Consider the following 24,658-nt stretch of genomic DNA (forward strand, 5'->3'; position numbering starts at 1 on the left):
TGTGAAACATTTTTTTCTGGTTATCAATTCTATCTGGCACTCACCAGATAGTATCTAAAGCTCACTAGTATCTGGTGCTCAAAAGCACCAAAAGCTCATATGTGTCCTCCATCCTCAGAAAAATGCTACAAGAACAGGTTAAAAACACAAAAAATGATACCAGATACTATCTTTTTTTAATTTAACAAAATCTGGGACCAGAGTTTGAATTTTTGATTTATTTCTAAATGTACTGTTTTTGAAGTGCAGGAAAAACAACATTTTTTTTTACATTTGATCAATGTAGGCAATGAAGAAAATAACAAAAATGATAGTGCAGATCAATGCAGGATAAGTGGCGTATGATGGATGGAGACGGGGATTAAATGAGCAGGAAAACAAGTTTAATGAATATAACCTTTCAAGAGATTGATTAACATCGTATTTAAGTGGCATTTGAAGGCAACGTGAAACAATAACTCTCTCTAAATAATGTAAAAAAGGATTTAAAAAGACGTAAAAACATTTTTTTTTTGCTTTAAAGTTATTTGTGTTGAGCTGGTTTGTGGTCTGTTGGCCTTGCTCAATTCCCGGCCATCAACTTTAGAGATTTGATCAAGAGCAGACAGCTCTGACCACTGCAGCTCGCACATGTATTTCTATGAGCATCTTTAGTGACTGCTTGTGATCAGATCACTCTTCCCCACTTTTTATGCAAATGAATGCAGACATCCTATAAAAAAGGCTGACAGATTACCAGCTGCGGGAACAAATAAGGAAAGATTAGTAGTTTTTAAAAAACATTAGAGACTGATTTAGTAATGCTAAAAAAAACTCTGCGTGAGGGGAACAACGTGCAAATGGAGGCTTTTGAACTCTGCAGGAGTTCACATTCAACCAGCGTCGGAGCGGAAATGTGAAGAGAAGCTACAATTCGGCTCCGTGTGTAAATTAAAACTATAGTTTCTAATGGCTGGAAAAGAAAACTGTGAAATTCAACACTAAAATAATCGTTTTTTGCTTCTTTGAGAGAAGGAGCAAGAAAAAAAGAATCCCCTGCAGGACTGAGTCTTTAATATGAATCTATTCTGGACATTAAAGATCTAAAACATGGAGGCGTCAGTGTTAAAGTGGCACAGATGGTCCCTAATCCAGCATCACCAGTGAATCCAGTCTGGGTCCGGTCTCACTGTTAAGCACGTTCACATGTGTGTTTTAATCTGGCTTCCTGTTGAACCACCTGAAACTTTTAAGCATAAAACCTGAGGGGCACGACTTGAAAGGCAGCACAAACATAAATCAGTCGGAAAAAATAAATATCAAACAGCTTGTTTTAGAATAACATTTAAAAAATGACAAAGAGTGCACACTGTAAACTAAAAAGGCCTTTTGTGTTGTGGATAATGTTGCAAACAAACATGTGTTTGCAGCTAACATGCTTTTGGGACTTGTGAGCGGCGGGGAGTACCTGGGGGAGGTTTGGGCAGAGGACGATAAGGCGCTTTTGTTTTTGCGCTCCTCGGTTTGAAGCCTGCATCCTTCACAGCAGAGGCAGACGGGGATGGGGCGATGGGACGTTTCGGCTGAAAGCAAAACAGTTTTTGGACGTCATTGATCGTTACGGACGCGTTCCCACTGCTGAGAGAGCGGCACACATTATTTTAGGAGATTAAGTTTTCAGATGTTTACCTGTGGAACTGGAGGGTTGTCCATCTGGGGTTTGAGAATCTGTAAAGCTTCGTCACGAGGCGTTTGCTTCTTTTTAAACTTCCCCTCTGGTCTCCTAAAGACAACCATAACAAGGCGGCTTCAAGCCTCGCAGTTTTCTGCACTGAGCTTGTAGTTTTGTTGAAAACTGAACGTGTTCACTCTGTGTAAACACGAGGCTTTACACAAAAACTAAAGGTTTGTTTTAGCTTTGATTGAAATCAATATCACAAACAAAACCCAAGAATATAGTTAGCCTCCAAGAGAAAGAAAATATTTGCAGAGCTGTCAATCCAAACAGTCAGTCTGAGTGTGTGCTTATGAACTGACCTCTTTCCGAGCGGTACTGGGTCTGGAGGCGGTGGAGGGGAGTTATACCTATTGATGATTTCTTATCAACAAATAAAAAAAATAACGTTAACTTCGAGCGCATACAGAAAATGTTTTACCTAATCTTGTTTTTATAGAATATGTGTAACAAATGAGCATTTCAATGTTTCCCTACAGCAGGAGTCTGCAACCTTTAACACTTATGCCTACTTTCCACTGAGTGGACAAAGAGGACAAAACTTCCGACTTGATCTTGAGTTGGGAAAACTTTTCTGCCAATCGATAGATTCTATCATGGTCCATTTTTCTATGGACTTACAACCAACAGGGTACCAGAAATGGCACGAATCAGTCCGGTCTAATAGATCAATTTTATAATGGAAACACTTAAAATACCGTACCGGTTCAGTCCAGTCTGGACAGCTAAAAGAGCCAGTTGGCCCAGTTTCTTCCTGAACAAAACCCAGTGAGAGCCACTGTTTAGAAAATACATTTTATTTACGATTTTGTGACCATTAGACCTTTCACTTATAAAATGTAGCTTTTAAATATTAACAATAATAGAATTATTAATTCAATTAATTAATGATCTATTTTTCAATTTTAACAGAAGCAGATAAAAGCTCCTTTCAAAATAAAATGCATCCTGTATCACATGTATTTTTAATTTGTCCTAACTTTCTTTTTAAAATTCATGAAAAAGGTATCATCAACATCCAATTTACCTCAATAAAAAAATGCAAAAAAAAAAAACAAGTTAAAGTATTAAAACTAAAATGAATTATTATAACTTTGGTGAATCTTCATACTTTTTCTCCCTTTACTATCAATTATAAATATAACAACATCTTGTTTTTTTTAGTATTTACATATGTAAATGCCTTAAATATTTTGTTTGGTTATATGATGTTAAAAAATGTAAACTCAAATGACAAAACCTACTTAAGCCACAATGGAAAACGAAAAAGCTTCAGGTTGCAGACCCCAAATTCCCTCAAAATAGTTCACCTTTGATATCATGACTGGGGACGATGTGGTCTGAAGACTTAGCTGAATACTTCACCATTTCTCCAGCAGGGGGCAGAGGAGACATCACTTCAGGGCCTTAAAACACAGGCACATAATGAAACATCCAATATGTCATTCCCTGTGGTATCTCAGATATGAGTTTTGGGTGAGTGCACAGAATGAACTTTGTGTTTGTCACACGCCCGTACCAAATTTCCTGGCTGGCTCCTTGTTTACAGAGGCACCTGAAGCCTTTCTCTGAGGGGAGCTGTGTTTACCTGACTGAGCCTGAAAAACACAGACAGACACAACACAGGGTTTGTATCAGAATTTAGCAGACATTGGACGTGACTGTGTTTGGCTTTGTGGACGTCTAGTCAGAGGAAAAGAGCACTTTGGGTTACAGAGGCAGATATTTTTGCTTTTTTTTCTTGATTTTTTGCAGAAATAATAATAGTAATATTTAAAGTTCTGCTTTGAAATTCTCGCTGTGGAGATAAAATGTTTATCAACAGTATAATATTTATCTTTAAGGCTTCATTTCATGTGGAACATTTTTAACCAAAATACAATGACTTTTGAGTGTTTATTCCTTTGGGTAAATTTATTGTTTTCACAGCTGAACTCTGCATTTTGCTGTATAAATCACAGAAAAGGTTACTGACTGGTGCAGCGGGGTCAGCTCTGGTGAAGTCAGCGTGGTGGGCGCGGGGTTGAGGTCGGGCCTGAGGAACAGCGGGATGCTGTGATGGAGCTTGCTCCCGCTGCGCAGTAGGAGGATACGGGCTGGGGCGCATGTCTGCCGCGGCATAAGGAGTCGGAGTAAAGTTAGCATAGGGACTCGGCGGGATGTTAGCATATGGACTTGGAGGTATGACGGCGTATGGGCTGGAAGGGGCGTAGGGGCTTGGCGGGTGATGTTGTCGAGGACTCATGGGAGGGCTGGTGATGGGAGAGGTCGGGGGGCTCGACACCGGGCTGCCGACCATCGCCATGGCCTGCATGCTCATCTGCTGAGCCTGAGACACAAGGTAATGGATCATCGCCACAAATGACAACAGCGGTGACGCAAATGAATCAAGCTGAGGAGTTACCATGATGATGGCCTGCTGGTTCACAATCGCCTGCTGCTCCTGAGTCAAAACAGCCTGCTGGGCATCTGGAGGACAAACACATCAAACATGATGGAGCGAAGGGAAATCATGCTTGATTGCTTTGTGCTTTTTTTTCTTTCCTCCTAACATTTGTTATCACACTTGATACAAACCAGATGTTACAGGTGCCACTGCAGCAACAGGAGGCGACATCACGCCTCCCACAGGAAGGACTCTCACAGCTGTTAACACACAAACACATCTGATCCACGTCTGATTCAAAGAGTGCCTGTGTAATAGCAGCAGGACAGGGAGGCAGGCGCATCTGAATACTGTGTCTTTGAGACCGACCTCCAGGTGGAAGTGGGGGGCCAGAGTGGGACCCCTGCTGTTGCCACTTCCCTCCCACTCCCCCAGCTCCCTTCATCCTGCTGGATAGTCCCGCAGCCGATTCTATTTCCTGTGAGAAAGACAAACACCATCTTATTTTCATACCATTTATATAATATACAGTGGAGGAGAAAAGGATTTGATCCCTAGTTTGTTAGTTTGTCCCCCTAAATGTAGGTTCATTTGAACAGCGAGAGATAGAAAATCAAAAAATCAACTTGAAAGACTTTATATAAATGTATTTGCATTTTATTGAGGGAAATACATATTTGATCCCCTATAAGAGTTCAAGTCTCCTAATCAACCTGAATTAAAGTCACTGGTTTGATCTAATCACGTGCATAAAAGACACCTGTCCATATATTTAATCAGTCAGATTCCAAACTCTTCACCATGGGAAAGACCAAAGAGCTTTCAGTGGATTTAAAGGAGAAAATTGTAGACCTGCACGAGACCGGAATGGACTACAAAACCATCAGCAAGAAGCTGGGGGTTAAGGTGACAATTAGTTGGTGTAATTGTGAAGAAATACAAGAACATAACCATCAAACCTCCTAAAAGTCTGAGGTTCCAAACAAAATCTGACCTGATGGGGTTTCCATGATCAGGAGAACAGTGAGAAATAGGCCTAAAAGGAGCTAGTTGATGAACTCAAAGCAGCTAAAAACCACAGTCACCAAGAAAACCATTGATAATACTTAACACTTCTTAAGAAGACACATGTGCAGGACTGTTAAAAAAAATGCCAACAATCCCCGTGATGATTTGGCATCAACTAAACCCATCATGTTAAGAGAAACAGAAATACTGTCTATGAGCCCAAGAACACCATCACTACTGTTAAGGTACCATCAAATCCTGAGTGAGAATCTCAGGATAATGACCCAAAACATTCAGCCAAGACAACCAAGGAATGGCTGAAGAAGAAACAGATCAAGGTCATGGTATGGATTGAGGATTGAGATATCTGGACCTCAGTCCTATGGTAAACCTAAGGAGAGAGCTGAAACTCAAGAGTTGCCAAGCAACAGCCACCAAATCTTCAAGATTTAGAAATCATTTGTAACAAAGAGTTGATCAAAATTCCTCCTGATATGTGCAGAAACCTGATCATCAACTACAAGAAATGTCGGACCTCTATGGTTTTGTCATAAAGTTCTGGCAAGAGGGATAAAATACTTATTTACCTCAATGAAATTCAAATAAATATGAATCTTTTAAGCTGATTTATTGATTTACTTTGTGATTTTCTATCTTCTCACTGTAAAAATGAACCAACCATTAGAATAACAGACTGTCAATTTCTATTAAGGTGGGCAAACCTACAGAATCAGCAAGGGATCAAATACGTATTTCCTCCTCTGCATATTTGTAAACATTGTTTTTTTTTTTTTATTTATGATTCACGGCGCATTGTGTTACAATGTATACAAAAGGGCTATATCCTTCTGACTAATACCAAAGGAATAAAAATTGTCAAGTATTTTTTTAAAAATCCAATAAAAACTACAATTCCCAGAGCTCCACCCCTTATTTTGTATAATTAAAAAGCTCCAAATGTCCTCTATAGATATTAAAATGAGTTTAAAAAAATAGTATTCAATGGTTGGTAGATATTCAGGTTAAGAGATGTCCTCTACAAAGTACACATTTGCATTATCTGGTAGTCAGGAGGATGTAAAAAAGATTGATTTGATATAAATTAATATGTATTAAAAGTATTTTTAAAGCAAAATGTCAGAGAAATCAGTAAAACAATTGCTTTAAATACAAAAGAAAAGAAAACTCTGACAAATTATTGTGTAAATAAACAATTTACAACATAAAATGCCGACAATTTTTAAACATTAATCCACTTCCAAATACACTTGTATTTTTAACAGGTCTTTTTTCAGTTTTTTTGGTGGTGCTAAAAGCCGGTAGAGACAGGACTGAGTCGTCACTTTTCATAATGACTTGCAAATTGCAAAATGCCTTTTTAAAGTACAAGGTTGAATTGTATATTGAATTGTCAATTGAACTGCCGTTTGAATTATGAGAAAAAAATGTCCCCAGACAGGCAATTCATCATTTAAAACAAGTAGATTATTCAAACAACTAATTTTATTCTGGTACAGATGTGTTTTTTTCTTAGAAATCCTGTGAGTTAAGATGGGATTTTAAAGAGATCTCACCATCCACCCCGTTTTGTGGCCTTCAATCAGAAGTCAGCCACTGACCCATGCATTCTCCAGACTCTGTGTTTGCAGGCCGTGTCTCATTAAATAGTAAGCCCTTCATTTGCTGGAGTGTCAGCTCCTGGTAAGCAGATCTCTCCTGCCTCTGTGGGAAATCACGGTGGCGATCCGGTGGCTGCAACAATTACGCTAACTGCGTAACGCAATAGGTTGCTGGGCAGGAGAGAGGTCTGTAGAACACACTGGATACATGCTAATTCCTGTCAGCCACATCCGATAGCATGGCTAACTTTAACCACATCACTCTTCCAGCTGGAGACGGATGCTCCTCGCATGGCCAAAGTCCAGCCCCTCGCTACTCGGATTCATCAGGGTACATTTAATCATCAAACCATTAATTTTATCTTTCATAAGATTAAAAAAACATGGAATAAACTAATTTTTGATCAATAAATGTGTTTCTATTGTCTAGTTCAGGGGTCTGAAACCTGAAGCTGTGGAGCCACATGTGACTCGTTTACTCCACCTTTGTGGCTTTTTTGGCTGAAAATAAATACAATTATATCTGTTTTAATGGTGGGAATTATTAAATTAGCATTCATTTAATCAAGATTAGTTAACTTGATAGATTTATAGCTGAGGTGCACCAAGAAGGTAAACTAGACATCAAGAGGATGACACATTTCAAATACCAACCAAAAATTTGGTATAAAATATAAATTTTCTGATTACCTAGTTTATTTTATAAGTTTAAAGCACATATTATCTTATCCCCTGTCCAGAGGGGAGTTGCAAAATATTTGTATATTTTTAATATGCTTTTTCTAATGGATCATAAACCAATGAATTCCTATTAAAAGAAAATATGATTTTTGTCTTGTGCTGTTTAATAGGAGAACATTAGCTGCACTGATATGACCCTGTTTGGCACAGGAAGTCTTTTATTTTGAAAGGAAGTCATATCAGCTTTAATGAAAAATAAAAAACAAGTCTACATTTTGAGGAAATGCATGTTTCTCTTTAAATTTCTGTTTTTATTAATGCAATATATATATATATATATAATTTATTTTATATTTAAAAACCACAATGCAATGAATGCAAGCAGTAGATTTTGATCAGTAAGAAAGAAGCCCAAATGGCTTTTTTATTGTTAAAGGTCGCAGACTCCTGGTCTAGTTTATCGTAAGGAAGATTAGGAAACAAATAGAATGTTTTATTGGGGAGGTTTGTGCAACTTCTTGTCATTTTTTTTCTCATCTCAGAGTGTCCTTAAACGCTCACTTTATTCTTCAAACTGATGGGATCCTTCCTCAAAATAGTACATTCAAAACTGGAGCAAGTGGAATTCCATTTGAGAGTTTCTCCTCACAACCTGGATATGACCTACATGAACGGGGGAGGCTGTCTGGAGTCCTGTTTCCAGTTTTAGGTTTGGACAGGCAAACACACTGAGCTCTGAATTGTGCGTAATGATTGTATCTAGTGTTTGTGTCAAAAAAAAAAATAAAATCCATAAAATATTTACCAATACGTCATAATTGTGACAGGTATGGCGGGCTGGCTTCCTTCTAACTGAGAGGGAAATGGTCTACTATGACTGACAGTCCTCGGTTGATGGAGGAGTCTCCACACATGTGGTCAAATGTGTCACAATGAGTGAATTATGCAACTTACTCCAGCTCCGTCAGACAGAACGGGGTCGAACAGGCTGTCAAGATAATGATCCATCCCTCTCTGAGGCTGAAAGTCTGGGGGAGGAAGTGCAGAGGACTTTGCTGTCTGCTCTGATCACAGTCAGTGGATACTCTCACATGATTTTACTTAATAATGTACCTGGGCTGAGTCCTTCAGAGCCAGGTATGACTGAAGACATGATGTCATCACTCGTGTCAAACCCACCGCCCAACAGGCTTCTGTGGAACAGTCGATGGCGGAGGGAAAAACAAAACAGCAAAAGCAAATACATCAATTCATTTGAACTGTTCGATTCACACCGCGAGGAGTGATGCTTCACTTTTCACCCGATTCTCATGACACCTCTCATTCTGCATGATGTCAATTACCCGCCGCAGCTGAAAACAACATTATGAGAGCGGCGAGGACCAATTCAGATAGATTGGAGGTCAAACTCACAATCCTTTTAACTATTGATACTGGAAAAAATGCAGATTTTCATAAAATGAGGAATATATTCATATTTTTTTTAGGTTTTTCTGTAGTTATTTATCATTCACTACCCTTCTGTTCAGCTTTTTTAGTTTGAACATTAGTTTCAATCATTTACATTTATATTTAATGACTTTAAAACACTGTTTGACTTTATTTACTTATGGATATTTTCACTGTGCGGCCTATTTCTAACCCTTTTGAGAATTTCCTAATCGTTTCTATCAGTGTGTAGCTGCAATGATGCAAAATCCCTCGCCGGTGAAGAAAAAAAAAACGATTATTGTTTTCTGCGATAAAAGACAACCACACTGTATTATACTGAAAGCCATTGTGTTCCTTTCAAACGGAGGCTTATAAGATAGTGTGACGGGTTTATCGATTTTACGGGAGAAGAAAGAGAAAAATAACAAACCGTGCTACACAAATGTGGCCATTCATTTGAATTATTCCACTTATCTTTTGTGTGAAAATGGGATGACTGTTCTTTTTAGAAAGTTATATAAAAAACAGGAGCATAATGGCAAGAATGAAAATGTTTTCATGTAATATTTTTTTACTTGCTGAGAAAAATTGTTCATATTTTCGACCATCTTATGCCCTATTGGTTTTTAAGTGTCTTATAAAAATGTTTTTGTTATTTTTTTATCACGTTGCGCTTTGTCTAACTCGAAAAATATTTTTGAAAAGCCAAAGTCAGTCTTTCTGTCTTCAGCAGTTGTCTGCAACCCGAGGCTCTGGAAACATTTGTTGGTTTATTATTCTTCCATTGTGGCTCTCTGATCAAACAAAAATACATTTTTTAATCTTAAAAATGTAATGTATAAAAGTAAACTAACTCAAATTTAATCAACTCATTCACAACAGCTGAAGGACAATGCGTATAAGAGGCGAGCAAAAACATTTTGACCGATTTTTGTGCCCGATGAACCACAGAAAATCAATTGGAAGTTGGTATGCACACCCAGAATTACAACAGATTTTCTATTTTTTAATATATTAAAGGATTTTAGGTGTGCTTTATGGTATAAAAACTGCATTAAGAGTCACTTAATTTGCTCTGATTTAATTTTGATTAGATAGATTTAAAAAAATGTCACTGAAATTCACCACAAACAGTAAAATAAACTGTTTTTTTTGTAAAAACTGTTAAAATTATGCTATCTAAATCCACATTTGCTCCATTTAGATTATTCTATGTGACACACTGTCTTTTATTTTGAAAGAAAGTCATAGGAACCTCTGTCAAAAGTTATAAACTATTTCATATTTTGAAAAAAAATGATTTTTTTTCTTTATGTTTATGTTTTGTTTATGCTAAAAAAAACAATAGTTCATTTATATTAATCACAATCTTAACAATAACATGAATACATTTCTTTGTGACATTAGACGTGAATCTTACTGGGTTGTGGTCAGTGAGAAACTGACCCGAATGGCTCTCCAAGTGCTGAAGGTTGCAGACCCCAGGTAAGACATGGAAACACACTCTCACTGATAACTCTTCATATATAAATGCATGATTTGGGCACCCTCTGAGCCACTTTTTGACATTTTGGGTGTCCCCAACTCGTTGTTTTTTTGACGTGCTGGCTGTCCTCATTAAATCAGGGGTCCCCAACCTCTGGTCCACAAACCGGTAACAGTCCGAGGGCCGCTTGGCACCGGGCTACAGAAGGGGAAATAATGCGTACACTAATCAGGGGTACCTCAATCTGGTACCGCTCCACGTCTGGTAACGCGTCCTGAGGGTTGGGGACCTGTGACTTAATGGGAACAGCCAGCACGTCAAAGAACAACGAGTTGGGGACACCAAAAATGTCAAAAAGTGTCGAGGAGGGGGCCCGGACCGTTCATCCATATACGACGAGTTGGGAATGTGTAAAGACATGGATTTATTTTTTCACTTCAGTTTAGAAGCATTATTGTAAAACAAGTAGGAGGGACAATTTGTAAATTTTGATACGGTCGTCAAACGAAAAACTAAATTGTGTACTTAGCTTTGAAAAACAGAAATGGATCAAACTAGAAGCGCGTGACAAATAAATCTGAGAATGAATGTCACATTTTGAGCTAAAGTAGAACATAACTGGCAACAGGTTTTGATGGAGAGCAGGCCCTAACCCAGAGTGAAAACAGATTGTAGCTGTCAAACTTGTAAATGTAAATCACCTAAAAACTGAAACCTAAAAGAAAATCCACTCACATTCCCACAGGAACTTAACGAGGAACTGAACACAGAGCCATTTGATACCTAGTAGTGAAATCTCAGCTGTGTGTGAGAGTGAGTGTGTTTGCATTGTTGTCATACATGCTGGCATTGGGCCGCACTCTGTTTGGCTCTAGCGCTGAGATGATGAAGTAGCTGTTGTGTTTGGGAAAGTTAGCAGGAAGCTCCAAGTCTGACATCAAGTCCAGGACGTAGTCTGAGCCCTCCAGTTCAACCCACTGAGCCGGCTCCTTCAGGAGGACTGACCAGCCTCGACGACCTTCCAATACTCCCCTTAACACAAAACAGCATGAACATGCAAAACTTGTCTTTGTAAATAGACTCAAACTACTTCTTGTGAATTACCGGTGCTGTAGTATGTTTTTAGCGATCTCTTCTCCTGTTGTCCATGAATGCAGCGGACAAAGAAAAGACAAACCTGAAGGAGAAAGGCACCAAATGAAAACTTCATCTGAAAGATTCTGCTTTCCTTTGTTTTGCATGAAGCCACAAATATGAACTGGACCCAGAATCCCTGCTGGATCTGTGAGGATTGTCAGCATTTACGAGAAAAAGTTCAATCTTAAACGACTGCTTAATGTTTTAAGATCCTCACAATGTGTGGTTTTAACTATAAAATAGCTTTTTATTTACTAAAGATTATTCATACAGAAGATTGCAGTGGATGCAGTTTATGATTTTCCTTCCGGGGGTTTTCTCACCATCGAAGCAGAGTATGTGAAGAACCATGTGAGCTCTCTTGCGATTGGCTGTCCACTCCAATAGACACGGGGGGTAGGTTCGAGCATACTCCGGCCCCACACTGACCCGCTGCAAACCTTGAAGCATGCGGTGCTGACACACACAGTTGAAGCCCTCCGGTCCATAGTCAGACACAAACCTGCCAGAAGGAAAAAAATAATTAAATTTCTGTTTATTCATTATTCTAAATGTGTTTAAATAAAAAAAAAAAGGCAAACTTACTTAAGCAGATACTTGGCCAGCTTTTGGGAGGGCAGAAAGGCAGACACACAGGAGCAGAGGAGAAGCCAGCCACGCTCGGAATTTAGCACGTTAGGATTTCTCCACACCTTCAAATGATCAGTAGGGAAAAACTAACATTAGTTCACATTTAAGGGGCATGATGCTAACAAAAACTATGAAAAAAAAATCTGTTTACCTGATTGGCTACCTGAGATAAAATCTCATCCCTGAGGCTGGGATTGGCCAGTCCCTGTTGGATTATGTAGTTCCCAAAGAGATTCTCCTGAGCTCCATTCAAGTCAGGATCACCCATGAACCTTAGTATCTATAAAATAAACAGATGGGTATTCATAAGTTAATTAACATTTATTTACAAAAAAAAAAAATTTAGAGCAATAAACCAAAACTGCATTAAAACAGGAGCATAGAGAAACAAAACTTAAGTTATCTACCATAATTTTCCAAATTATTTACTTTTTTAAAAAACAAGAAAATTGGCGAATATATAAATAAAAAACAAATCTATCTAGATCCTTAATGGGGTAAAAATGAAGTGCAATAATTAAAATATTCTGGCGACGAAAAAAAAATGCAAAAAAATGAAAGATTTCAGTTCCTTTGACAATAAAATAAGTCATATTTGCATGTGCATATACATTTTTGTTGAACTCATTTTTTAATGTGGCACCAAATTCACATCAGGACGTGTGGTGTGTGTGTAGTTGGAGGTTTTCCCCAACAGACTGTACCAGAATAAAAACGTGGAGGGCTCCACGTTTGAGCTCATCCCCCACTCGGATTAGGGAATTCTCCAGTGGGGCTGTGAGCATCCCAAACAATGGCTCCTGCGGTACAAAACACACAACCAAGGTTGTTTAGTGACTTGCACAGACCGTTCATGTTGGTTGCATGGGATTGTTGTCACATATGCAGATGCAGAATTATTCAGCTACATTTGAAGGTCAAGGTGAGACAGTTAAAGACTTGAAGACTAAATGCTTGAGGTGTTAATGAAAACATGTACCCTGAACATGGCCTGGATGAAATGAGTCATGAGGTAGTTGTTAACATCCAGGGGGAGGGTCAGCTGAGGGTCCACCTCAACTTTAGGAGCCTGAACAACTGCCAAGCAGTCAGAGTGTAGCTCAGCTCCTCCTGTATGACACAAATGTGCACCTTTACTGCGAACCCAATGTAGCGGACAGTTGTGTTTGTGCGATCAGGTGTGTATTTTGAGTGTGTGCGTACCTGAAGCGGCGTGAAGCAGGCCAGACAGCTCTGCGGGAATTGGCAGTGTCGTCACGTTCACCACTTCTCGATTGATGCGATCCTGTGCACACAGGTGCACGCTAAGCCAGCGCCACACCTTCGGTGTATGCTAAATTCATCACAGATCCACTCACCTCCTCCGCCTGCCTGGCAGGCTCCACCACTGTCTGACAGGAGGACAACAGTATCACACCTCATACCTTTGCTCAGTTTTAAGTTTTTCTTGCATTTATTCAGTCTAGCTCTGTGAACATACCCTCATGTAGCGCTGGCGGTTGACGATCAGCAGCACAATGGAGCGTAGCCGGATGAGGTATTTCCTTCTCAGGACAAACTTTTTCCTGTTTTAGGAAATAATTCAACATGGTTGTTCATTAAGACTCAGACAGAGGAGACGCAACTTGAATACAAATGCGTCAAGTGCCACAAAAACAAAGCCAGAGAGAACAAGTCAACAGTAGATCATTTAATCCTTTAATTCAAAATGTATTGTGTTAATTAAAAATACTGAAAAAAATATTTTTTTAATTTATGTTATGTATGATATTTGATAAACTTAGTATGTAGGGATGTAACAATGAATCAATTTCTATTCCTACGATGAAACCAGATCAATCCGTCTGAGGCAGAATGGAATTGAGTTGACCTATACAATAAAAGAATTGCTTCAAAATGAGATAAATCGACAATAAATCTTAGAAAATATGTGGTAGGTTCATTTGACTATAAAGTAAAATCAATCAAGTACGGTGACAGTGGACAACACACATGTGATGGCAGATATTTGTATTATTTTGATGAGTAAAAACAACAGTGGGCTGGACTTTATGAAACTAAAATGTGAATGGATCGGAAATTAATTATTGTTTACTTGTTTGTTTGATCACAAATTTCATTTAAATTTGATTATCTCTGAGTTACACTGAGTGAAGTTTTGGCTAAAAATTTTTCCTGGATTGATTTTAGGTCAATTAATAAAATCCTTCACATTGAATCAATTAACAACAAATTATGATATGAAACAACCCCCCCAATAATATGTAATAGATTCAATGTGACGTGTACTGTATGTATAAGAGCAAAAATGTCTATGATTATAAGTTATCATAATGGCATCATTTACAAGTGCTCGTGCCTATACATGGACATGTATGTATATTTCGATGTTCTTATTTACTTTTTTAATGTTCTATTTTCCATTCAGATCAAGACAAATCATCCTAAGTTTGATATATCCATCTTTAGGTATATATTTCTTTTGTTTGTCCCGTTTAGTTTGTTTTGTTTTAATTGCTCAAATTTACCAATTTCAATTAAAAAATGTATTTTTTGTAACAAGTGGTTCAGAGAAGAGGCTTTGGTTTAAGTCTTTATTTTTTTAACTTTTATTTTTTCTCTACATTGAACTCTCATGTGTTTTTTTTAAATAAATAATAAAAAATGAAAAAAAGTTAAAGCTGTTTTACAAGAGAAGAAAAATATAAAAATGTGGAGAAAATTATAAAATTTTAATGGATAAATTATTTTGCTTTTTTTTTTTTTTGAAAGCTTTTACATTTTTGGTACTGAAGTGTCCACTCTAGATGAAGATCTAGATAGGATAAAATATTCCAACTTTAATTGTTGACACACACCTAGATATTGACTCCTAACTGTCACCAAAGATCAAATAACTACTTTGTAATAGTTCGTTTTGTTTATGCTTTATGTAATTTATACTAAATCTTCAGTTCATTAAACTGACATTAATATATTCCTTCGTAAAAAAAGGATGTTTTATAGCAGTTTCTTAGCCACATGTTTGCTACAAAGGTGTCCAAAAGGCAGTAAATCTGAAGAGGTCATCGGGGTTAAGAAGCTTTGCTCCGATGCCATCTGCAGAGCTGCTCAGATCTTCAGCGCACGTTTTCCCAAATGAGCCATTTCTTCAAATTACCAGCAAGTAGCCGCCTCTGAAAGGCTCTCACAATTTTACCACGTAGAACCTCGGCCATAGTGGCTCTTTAATGCCTTTTCATGCACTGCCACAAAAGTGGTCATTTGTGTCCCACCTTTTGGCTTCTGTTGGTCTGGCGGTGAATGTGAAAATCAATCACCTTTGATGGATAAGCTTCAATCCTCCCTTCGGCCTTGTTCTTTCAAATCAAGGACAAAGGAGTGTGTTTCGTGTGATAAGGTTTGGTGTGTTTGGATAAGCAAAATCAAACACTAAAGACTAAATTGCAGAGGGATTGAAACTCCAGACTTAAGCAGGGGGATGTGTTTGTTGTTGAGAAAAGCTCAGATAAGCCAGCTTCCAGGAAGAGATATACAACACTGATGCGCTGTTCTCTGTTGCAGGAAAGGATTTCTTGGAAACACAACCTGATTTTTTTTTTTTATATATATATATATATATATATATAAAAAGCTGGGAAGAGTTTTAATGTTTTTACATAAAGTGGATTTGAATGCTGAAATTTAAGTGGTGTGGAATGGAGCTGTGAATTACCTGGCCAGGTAGCCTCTGCAGCGGGCCTCAAACAAAGTCACGCGGTGCTTAAACTTGACGAAGCTCTTTCGGACAAAGAAGGTGCGAACGTGTTGCTGCAGAGTCATGGCGGCTATGTCCAGCACGCGGTCGCGCTTCCCCTCCAGCAGGTAATACAGCTCCTCTTTCAGGAAAATCTAACGCAGAAATGTTCATATCCGACAACACATTTGAGGAAAGGACAGAGATTTTTTTTTATGTGTGCAGTCAGTCGGGCAGACATTTTTTTTTGTTGTTGTTTTTTTTGGAAAACGCCTCACCTTGCTGACTCCCACCTGATACGAACCCTTTTTGACTGGACAAAGTTTGTGGAGCATAGTAACACAATTTTCTCCATCGGCAGGTGGAGAATCCTTCAGGCAGAGCAGGGCTTTATACCTGTGGTCACATATGTCACACACACGACACAAATTCAGAAATAACTCCTGACAAGCTGCAGTGAGATCCACGTCTGCTTTCGTCGGTGGATCTTGAAGATTTCTGGTTAGCTGTAAATCTCAGAGTACTTCTCAGGCAACCCTGCAGGTGTTAAGCATATAACTTGCCTAATATCGACTTGGTTTGAGGAATTTTAATGTGATTGCCACTGACTGTGACTGCTGCTGTACATCTGACTACTCTGGCAGCTGCAGTGATGAGAGGTGCTGAGAGATCCTCAGTTTTTTTTTTTTTTTTTTTCACTACAGATGCAAAAAAAAATAAATAAAAAGATGTCCTTTTTCAGGTTGGAAAGATCCGTGTGAAAAAATGTTATATTTCTCTCACACTGTCTGAAAAAATGGAGCAAGGACAACAGCTGCATTTCAGAAAGAACAGGAGACACTCATAACACTGGGATGCAGGTCAATTGAATGAATCATATCACCAACAGCTCTAAAACCAGCTGAGATTCAGACTGTAACCTGTAATCTGACAAGGTTCAAAATGTCTGTAACATGCTGCTCCTGCACTTTACAACTGTAAGCAAAATCTCAAAGTAAATCCCAATTCTCCCTGCTGGCCTTACTACTACATTTTACATAGAAAGTGGTGCTCCAACTCCCTTTTTGAATTAAAGGTTATTATTGTCCTTCAAAAGGTGCTAATGAATGAATGGGAAGGATGATCTCTGTCCATCACAAGTAGTCAGAGATAAAAACACACATTAGCCATTCATTATTTTGCTTTCTGTTGAGTGTAATATTTTATATGAAAGAAACTTGTATTTTACTTCATTTTTTTAATCAATCTGACATGGTTTAGGAAGTTAAAGCAGAAATTTGTACACCTCAAAATTTTAAAATAAACATTTTATCCTATTAAAGTCAGAACCAGCAGGTGTGTCCTTCAGGAAATATCAAGGTCGTAAGCCTCTCAGTGAAAGTGTTCAACCACATTTTATTTCAATGGACATGCTGCAAGTGACAGGTCGTAGTGATCTCTTAAACTACACGTAAGGGTGAAGCAGGTGAGTCACATGTGTGTCGTACAGATTTTTTTCTTTTTTTAACCCCCTCAAACCCTGCGCCCATTAAAGGGCCCATTAATGCTGTTTAAGTGATGAGTGTGCACTCTTTATGCACAGCCAGACTGCTTGCAATGAAAAAATCAGACTATCAGAGCATAGTTTGTTTGGGTATCATGTGCACACCCCTGTGTGCGGAATTTCCACATGGTCAGTAATAAACTAATGCATGCACCTTACTAATGACTAAAGTGTGGCGTCGAGGCAGCATCACCTGTACGCCTTAAGACCGTGCAACTTACATCATCCTTACAAATGGCCTCCAATACACTCACCACACACGGCAATATAGTACATTTCATGATGTAGTATCTCAACAAGCCTAAATGCACAATTAGGCTTTCAAAACGTGCAATAAGCTGAGAGATTTGGTCAAAGACGCTTAGAAGGGTTCACCTCTAATATTTACTGAATATTTTAAGGTATTTAACATTGTATTTAGGTTTTTAACCAACAACAGGTTAGGATTGCTAAAAAAAATCAGGAGCCAAATGTACTAAATCATGGTAATCATTAAAAGTATGTTGAAAGATTCTGGAAACAGGATGAACCATGTAGTAAAAGTGTGTTTCAGAATAATTTTTGTTTAAGTGAAACATGTCATGCATGCAAACAGAATTATTTTTAAATATTATTCTGCTCCCTTCTTGTGAACATCAAGCCTAAGGATGATATTTTTTTGTCCTTTTGCCAAATATCTATAATTCTTGATTATGGGTTTATTGCATTTATTAGTTTCTTCAAATTTGATTCCTTGCATTGTAATCTTTTTGTGTTATTGCTGGTTTCACTTGCATATGTTGTTGAAATCAACCTTTTCTTTTCTTCTCTTTTGTTAGTTGCAGACTCTTTTTGTAATTTTCCAAAATCTATTTTCCTTTTAAAGTTTATCATTGGATTTTCCTTTTCAGATTTTCCACTTCTGAAGCCTTTTTCTGTTTTGTACTTAAAAAAGTGATTTTGTCAACTCAGCTGTCTGTCAATGTGAGATAAATGTTTTCAGACAAGTTTTTGTCAAGCTACAGCTGTTTTAAAATTCACCTGGCTTGAGTCAACTACTGTATGTTTTGTTGGGATAAATATGGAAACCCACCTCGACAGGAAGTTGCTAAAGCGCATTCTGATTGGGTAACCTTCCTTCCTTATAAGGATTGTGTCCATGATGCCAGAGTAGTGCAGCTGAGTGTTGACAACATCCAGATCGAATATTCCTGACGCCTGTAAAACACACACACACACACATATATGACTTACATATTACATATTGATAGAAACACGCACTGCACACTTGCACACACCAATGTGCAAATGTACCTTATGATGGTTTGGCTTGATGCATCGCACAAAATAAGGGTTACACCTGTCACAGATAAATGACAATTGAAATTGAATAGTGTAGATTTTCATATGAGGCTTTGTCTGTTTTAATATATGTAATAAGGAGCACAGAATGGTTGTATAATTGTAGCTGCAAGTTAACAAAATCAGACTCAAAGATCGACTTTTTTCCTTTTTTAATGATGTAACCATCTGAGTGGATGTCAAAATAATTAGATTTATTATGAAAAATAACAAAGTATGAAGAAAAAGTTTCTTTAGGTTAAAGTTAATAGAAGAGAAATAAGAATTTATTTAGTCACATTTTATACAAGTCTTGGGCTTCATGTAATTTCTCATTTTGAGAATCTGAACATTTCCAGAGTGACTCATCACTGCTTGGCGTCATCATTGACATGAGCTGGTTCTCCCGCCAGTTTGAATTTGAGTGGAAAGCACACATTTAATGTGGGAAGATGTGAAAACACTTTAGCTCATGCATGTAAGGATTTCTAGTTCAATTTAAAAAAAGCGGAATGACTGTTTTATTCAAACCTTTGCATCTTGTCCAGCAGCTCTTGCAGACTGGTCTGAAACTTGGAACTGACCGTGTTGGCCTGATGACGGCGAGCGCTGCTGCTACGCCGCAGGTTAGACTGCTGCTGTGACACCGACTCCGAATACTTCAAGAAGAGGTTTGATAGCATCTGCACACACAGAGGGGATGATCCAGCACACAGAACACAAATACAGATGATGGAAGCTTTCACCAAAGAGATAAGTCGCCTTTTTTATCAGATGGTAGGAGAAAAAACATTTTCAGCGGGGTATAATGCCATCACAATACATTTTATATGAATATTATAAAATGAAAAACATTCAATGTCCTATTTTTCTTAGTTAAATCTAGCACCTCAACATGCAAACTTCTAAATAATCTTAGTAAACCCTTAAGCTATAGTAGCCATAGATAAAAAAAACAAGAAATGTACGTTCTGAGGGAAATAATATGTGGGTTTTCTAACTCTGACAACCCGACCACAAGAAAATGAATTTATATATATATTATTTTCTGTATGAGAAATGCAAACAATCAATGTTTTTGAAAAATAGGTTAAGAAATGTGCTCAGTTGAGCAGCCATTTAAAAGGTTAAAAATACGTGTTTTTCATAGTGAAATGAAATAGTATTTTTATGTGACTCTGAGAAAAAAAAAACAACAAAACAAACAACCTGACCAAATAAATCCACTGCAGATCAAACTGGTTGAGGCAACAACTCGTGGAGGACAGAAAGTTGTAGTTCTTACTCTGTTCCTGCTCTGAATGAAGAGGTCTAAAACATCCTGGCGAACCATGTCAAAATTTTTATCCAAGAATTTATGCACCTGTAACACAAAGGATTGGACAGACATCAGGAATCCTTCTAGACAACAACATTGTGATATCATATTTGGACACTGCACAGACGCATGCCTTAGTCACATGTTACATGTGTTACATAAGTGGGTAGAACGTCTGTAAGATAACTACAAAAACTACACTCTGATCGTCTAATTTCCTCAATTATAACAGCCAGGCTGCAAGAAGAAAGCGCACACTAATCACTTGAGCAGCACTAATGGGCTGTTTGTGCAGTACACAGGGTTGGAAGGTGTTGGAAAAGAGAAAAATCCACACGAAGTGCATGTGTCTCATCTACTTCACTCTAACCCCGGGCTCTCACGTAGCATTTATTATGATTTAGGTCGTTAATAGCACCAACTTCACAAAAAGTGCTGCGCCTCAGCTCTGGGTCTGGAGAAAATTTGAACCCAACAAAATGGATTCGGAGCGCCGGACAGGCCAGATCGCAGAGCTTGAATGTGATGGTATGCAGTGGAGGTTCCTATTGCACTTTTAAAGTTACGTAAAGACTCCGGTGGTCACGTCGGAGCCGTAACACTAGCAGTGGGAGGCCGGAGGTTAGGCCAAATCTATGGCTACCTCTCCAATTGTAGGGGCATTTGGAGGGAAAGTGGTCTCCGAAATTGTTTTTTTAATGGGGACTTAAGGTGGCGCATCCCTCTGCCGTGAGGGTGATCTGAGGAGAAACACATTTCTTCATGTCGGTGTGCTCTGATGTATCTAAGTATCCGATTTGGCCCAACAGTAGCTGGGTAACGGGGTCTGGCAACAGGGCTGGATGGAAGTTCAGGACAAAAACACTTGCATGGTTAGTATTTTACCCACTGAACAAGTCACAAAAATGTGCCCAGAGCTGAGTCCCATATTGGTAGATGTGCCACGGTGACCTAGCCAAAATTTAAATACTTGAACTCTACCCGCATCGCCTAAATTGCGCTGCTGCCAGGCCTCCACGCCACACCCGTGGTGCAAGACCTCAGATTGCATCTAGGAGGGCTAAATGTAGGGTTAGGGAGAAGCTGTGAAGGTAGAGGAAGAATTCAGATTCGGCCTTGCTTACTCCTATGTGTTGTTAGTGTGTCCGCTATGACCTGTCGCCTGCAGCATGACCGTAACATGCATGAAAATTTTGGTTCTATGGTTCACCAAGCCGTCTACGATCCAAAAGATTTGTGCGGTTTGCTCATTTTTTGCCTGTATCCACTTGCATGGACAGTTGTGACCAAAGCATTGAGTGTCACTTTGTGCATTTTGGATAAATGTAGAAGACTTACCAGCACAAAAGCAGGCTTAACATGTCTGCATACAGACTAACGCAGAGAATAAAGTTGTCTTTCTGCAATTTAACAACCAACATTCCCTTTGTTTGCCTGCTCAACAGTTCAGGGACTATTCAATCTGAGAAGGTTGTTGGTTTAGATCCACAATGAGGTCATATCAAAGACTCTTAAAATGCCTCCCAGCGACAGTGCAGATTGAAGGGGTTAAACCGCTAAATGGTTCCTGAGCACGGCTGTGACTGCAGTCCACTCCTCTCTCAGAGTCAAATATTCAGAAGACATTTCACACACCCAGGTGTGTGCCGACTAATGGAACTTTTACTTTAATACATATGATATAAATTATGCATACACATCTGTGAAGCAGCTGGCATAACTCAACAACAATCTCTGCACTGATTTAAGCAAATGTTCTAATATATGTAAAAAACTTTGGTCATTAAGGAATTTCTGATCCGAGTCAAAACTGGTTATTTCTGAACAAACGACTCGTTTTTTTTTTTAAACTTCATTATAGCTTTCAGCTTTGTCATTAACAATGGCAAATTAAGACTGGCTTGCCATAGGCATAATCTTCAGTCTGCCAGCTGATATGGTAACAAATGAATGTTAAGAAAAACCCCCTCAAAGTGAGCATTTGGAGTTTCCTGAAATGTTTGCAATTAGGATTAGTTTTAAATGGAAGCGCTAATACAGTGTGAAATCCACTTTTAATGTGTGTAAAATGAGAAATTCGGTTGGCAGAAAGAACTCTCTTCTAAACTCATTTAATGATCCAAGGGGTGGAAACACTTGGGCTTCCTATTAGAAATTGGTTTTAAAAAAATGAAGTAACCGGAGCCAGATCAGTTCATGGTTACCACAAGGAGGCTTGTTGAACAAGCACATTAGTTCAGTGGTCCCCAACGTTTTTCAGGCCAGGGACCGGTTTAAAGTTGGTCTTTTTAGACTTACGGTTTCTGAAAATCTATTTTCAAAATAAAATGCTACAACAAAAAATTTAGCTGAAAAAAAGTCTAAAAATATCAATGGATTGTTTTTATTTTTTAACAGATGATGAACATTAAATGAAACAAAGCTGTTGATTTGTAGAAATCGTTTCTAATTTGAAAAAAATCCATAAAGGAAACAGTACATTATTTTATTTTATTTTATTTCAACATAGAATGACATTTTAACATCAATCCGGGTTCTGATTATCTTTCAGGACAAAAAGATTGATCATAGCTTGTCTTTACATAAATCCTCATTCATTGGGTATTTTTTTCAACACAAATGAAACCTTTTTTGTACTTAAGTTTCTGAACAGACGTCAAGTATCAAATGTCCGTTTTACAAGTTTCCACAAATCACCCACTTTATTTGATTGAATCTTCATTCTCCGTGAGATATTTGCTGCTGGTTTGAACTTTTGATGAAAGTGGAGGCTAACAACCGGGATGGTAGCTTCGGCTACGTCCGACTTTTAAGATGTGATGGATAAATAAAGCAAAATAAAATGACGCAACCGTCCTAAAACTGCTATTTTCTAAATTTAATATAAACATGAATCCACCGCGTCTTAAAACTTTATTATCTGCGTGTAAAAAAAAACGTCAACAGTTTGTGATCAGACGGAGAAGCTTCTGCAAAATGACAACAACTGTCTCAATAAAATGAAAGAGATTTACGTTTTTTTGTCTGTAAACAGCAGCTTTATTGTTCTAATAGTCCAAGGGTCTTCTTCGATTTCTTTACTGGGTCGTTTCTCCTCAAAGAAACTTTCCAATTATGTTTTATTGTTTGATTTTTGTTAGCTTTTAACAACTAGCTTAGCAATGCAGGTAGCTGCTTTAAGTTACGTGGCCAAGACAGACACATGTATTTTTTTTTCTGCATTTTTTTCGGTACCAAGTGACAAATGAACCAGTACTGGTTTAGTCCAACTGCATTAGTCCACATATACTTTGATTTAAAATCATTTAAATGAAATACAATCACTTAAAGTTTGCTGCAACCCCCCCCCACTGAGACATTCTTTTGAGACTCAAAAAAGGTAAAAATTCCTAAATGACTATTGACAGTCAAATTATCAGCTGAACTTCTGGACAGTTTCAACAAATGTCAGGCCTGACTGTTCTGCATATTTGCTCATATCTGGAAACCAATGCTTTGATTATCATCAACACAGCCAAAAAGGCAGTGACCTCCAAGCTGAAAAACTAGCTTCATTATAAATCAAGAAGTAACATCCTCCCACACTGTGTCCATCTATATATAGAGCCATTGGAAACAGTTGCCACGATAGAGGAATTTTGGAGGTTGGATGTCCAGCTGTTGTCCGTTCTGCACATCTTATACAGTTCCTAACATTTTTCCTTCTGGGTTTACTAAAGACTGACTGTTTTTTTAATTTTATTTTTCTGTAATAAATAAAAAAACAGACAAATGTACAAAATAAATCCTAAATGAAAAAAGTAATTACAGAAAACTAAGTACATGAAGAAGACTAATAAAAGAGCAAATGAAAGGTACCTGATAGGTGACCTTCCCTGCGTAGTGCTTCAGTGTAAACTCTGGCAGGGGCATCTTTGGCCTGCAATATAATGGGTTGTTTCCATGGTGATAGTGGCACTTCTGGAGGAAGGTGTGGTCTGTTGCCTAGCAATAATTGGAAACAGGTAACGGTTAGTGAGCCATGGAAATGTAATATCTACAGCTCATTTATATGCCTCCTATGCAGGTTTGGCAGATTCCATTTGTCAGGTCTTTGTGTGACACGTTTGACACTGTACATCAGAGGCTTCCAGATACACACACAGGTCACTACATTAGTTACACCTGTTGAACAATGTGATTGGCTGATTGGGCATTTGCGTCAGTGCACTTTAAAAAAGTGTAACTAATCCAGTGGCTGCTGAGAGTATTTATCCTGGTATGAGTTCAGTCAGCTTTCCACATAAGAAGCAGTGGAAATAATAATATCAGCAGGTAGGCAATTAAACCAGCGTGTGTGATAGTTCTGTTATGGATCAGAGCTGACTGCACTATCATTTCTTTTTCATTAGAAATCTAACAATATCTTCTTTCTTTGAAAAAGAGTAATCACTGGATAATGAGTTATTAATGAAAGCTGCCTATCCTTAATCACTCTCATTGTGAAAATTAAGTCAAGAAAACTAACTTTAGTCTAAGAACCGTAGCATTCCACTGTGGAGAACTGGATCAAAGCATTTGGAGGCTTTGAGAGCCTTTAAATCAAGACTTTAATCTCAATTTTTTTTTTTTTTTTGTCTTTATTTTTCTTTTTATTTCCCTGTTTCCTC

General features: G+C 38.1%; 1 protein-coding gene across 1 annotated transcript in view; it reads right to left on the reverse strand.

Moving 5' to 3' along the window:
* Positions 1-24,658, reverse strand: part of myo15ab (myosin XVAb) — a 67,150-nt gene that overhangs the window by 17,546 nt on the left and 24,946 nt on the right. Inside the window, exons 26-53 of the mRNA XM_036211869.1 lie at positions 23,868-23,993; positions 19,977-20,054; positions 19,223-19,374; positions 18,665-18,710; positions 18,444-18,568; positions 16,107-16,224; positions 15,808-15,983; positions 13,573-13,657; positions 13,451-13,483; positions 13,296-13,377; positions 13,072-13,202; positions 12,797-12,892; positions 12,244-12,372; positions 12,048-12,154; positions 11,786-11,964; positions 11,430-11,502; positions 11,166-11,357; positions 8,522-8,601; positions 8,363-8,436; positions 4,470-4,578; positions 4,292-4,360; positions 4,119-4,183; positions 3,690-4,043; positions 3,234-3,312; positions 3,025-3,120; positions 2,017-2,077; positions 1,669-1,762; positions 1,448-1,562 (exon numbers count right to left, since the gene is read on the reverse strand). Coding sequence (XP_036067762.1) covers positions 1,448-1,562; positions 1,669-1,762; positions 2,017-2,077; positions 3,025-3,120; positions 3,234-3,312; positions 3,690-4,043; positions 4,119-4,183; positions 4,292-4,360; positions 4,470-4,578; positions 8,363-8,436; positions 8,522-8,601; positions 11,166-11,357; positions 11,430-11,502; positions 11,786-11,964; positions 12,048-12,154; positions 12,244-12,372; positions 12,797-12,892; positions 13,072-13,202; positions 13,296-13,377; positions 13,451-13,483; positions 13,573-13,657; positions 15,808-15,983; positions 16,107-16,224; positions 18,444-18,568; positions 18,665-18,710; positions 19,223-19,374; positions 19,977-20,054; positions 23,868-23,993 — 3,124 coding nt within the window. The remainder of the gene's footprint in view (positions 1-1,447; positions 1,563-1,668; positions 1,763-2,016; positions 2,078-3,024; positions 3,121-3,233; positions 3,313-3,689; positions 4,044-4,118; positions 4,184-4,291; positions 4,361-4,469; positions 4,579-8,362; positions 8,437-8,521; positions 8,602-11,165; positions 11,358-11,429; positions 11,503-11,785; positions 11,965-12,047; positions 12,155-12,243; positions 12,373-12,796; positions 12,893-13,071; positions 13,203-13,295; positions 13,378-13,450; positions 13,484-13,572; positions 13,658-15,807; positions 15,984-16,106; positions 16,225-18,443; positions 18,569-18,664; positions 18,711-19,222; positions 19,375-19,976; positions 20,055-23,867; positions 23,994-24,658) is intronic.

This window comes from Oryzias melastigma, linkage group LG1 (assembly GCF_002922805.2).
Source record: "Oryzias melastigma strain HK-1 linkage group LG1, ASM292280v2, whole genome shotgun sequence".
Lineage (NCBI taxonomy): Eukaryota > Metazoa > Chordata > Actinopteri > Beloniformes > Adrianichthyidae > Oryzias > Oryzias melastigma.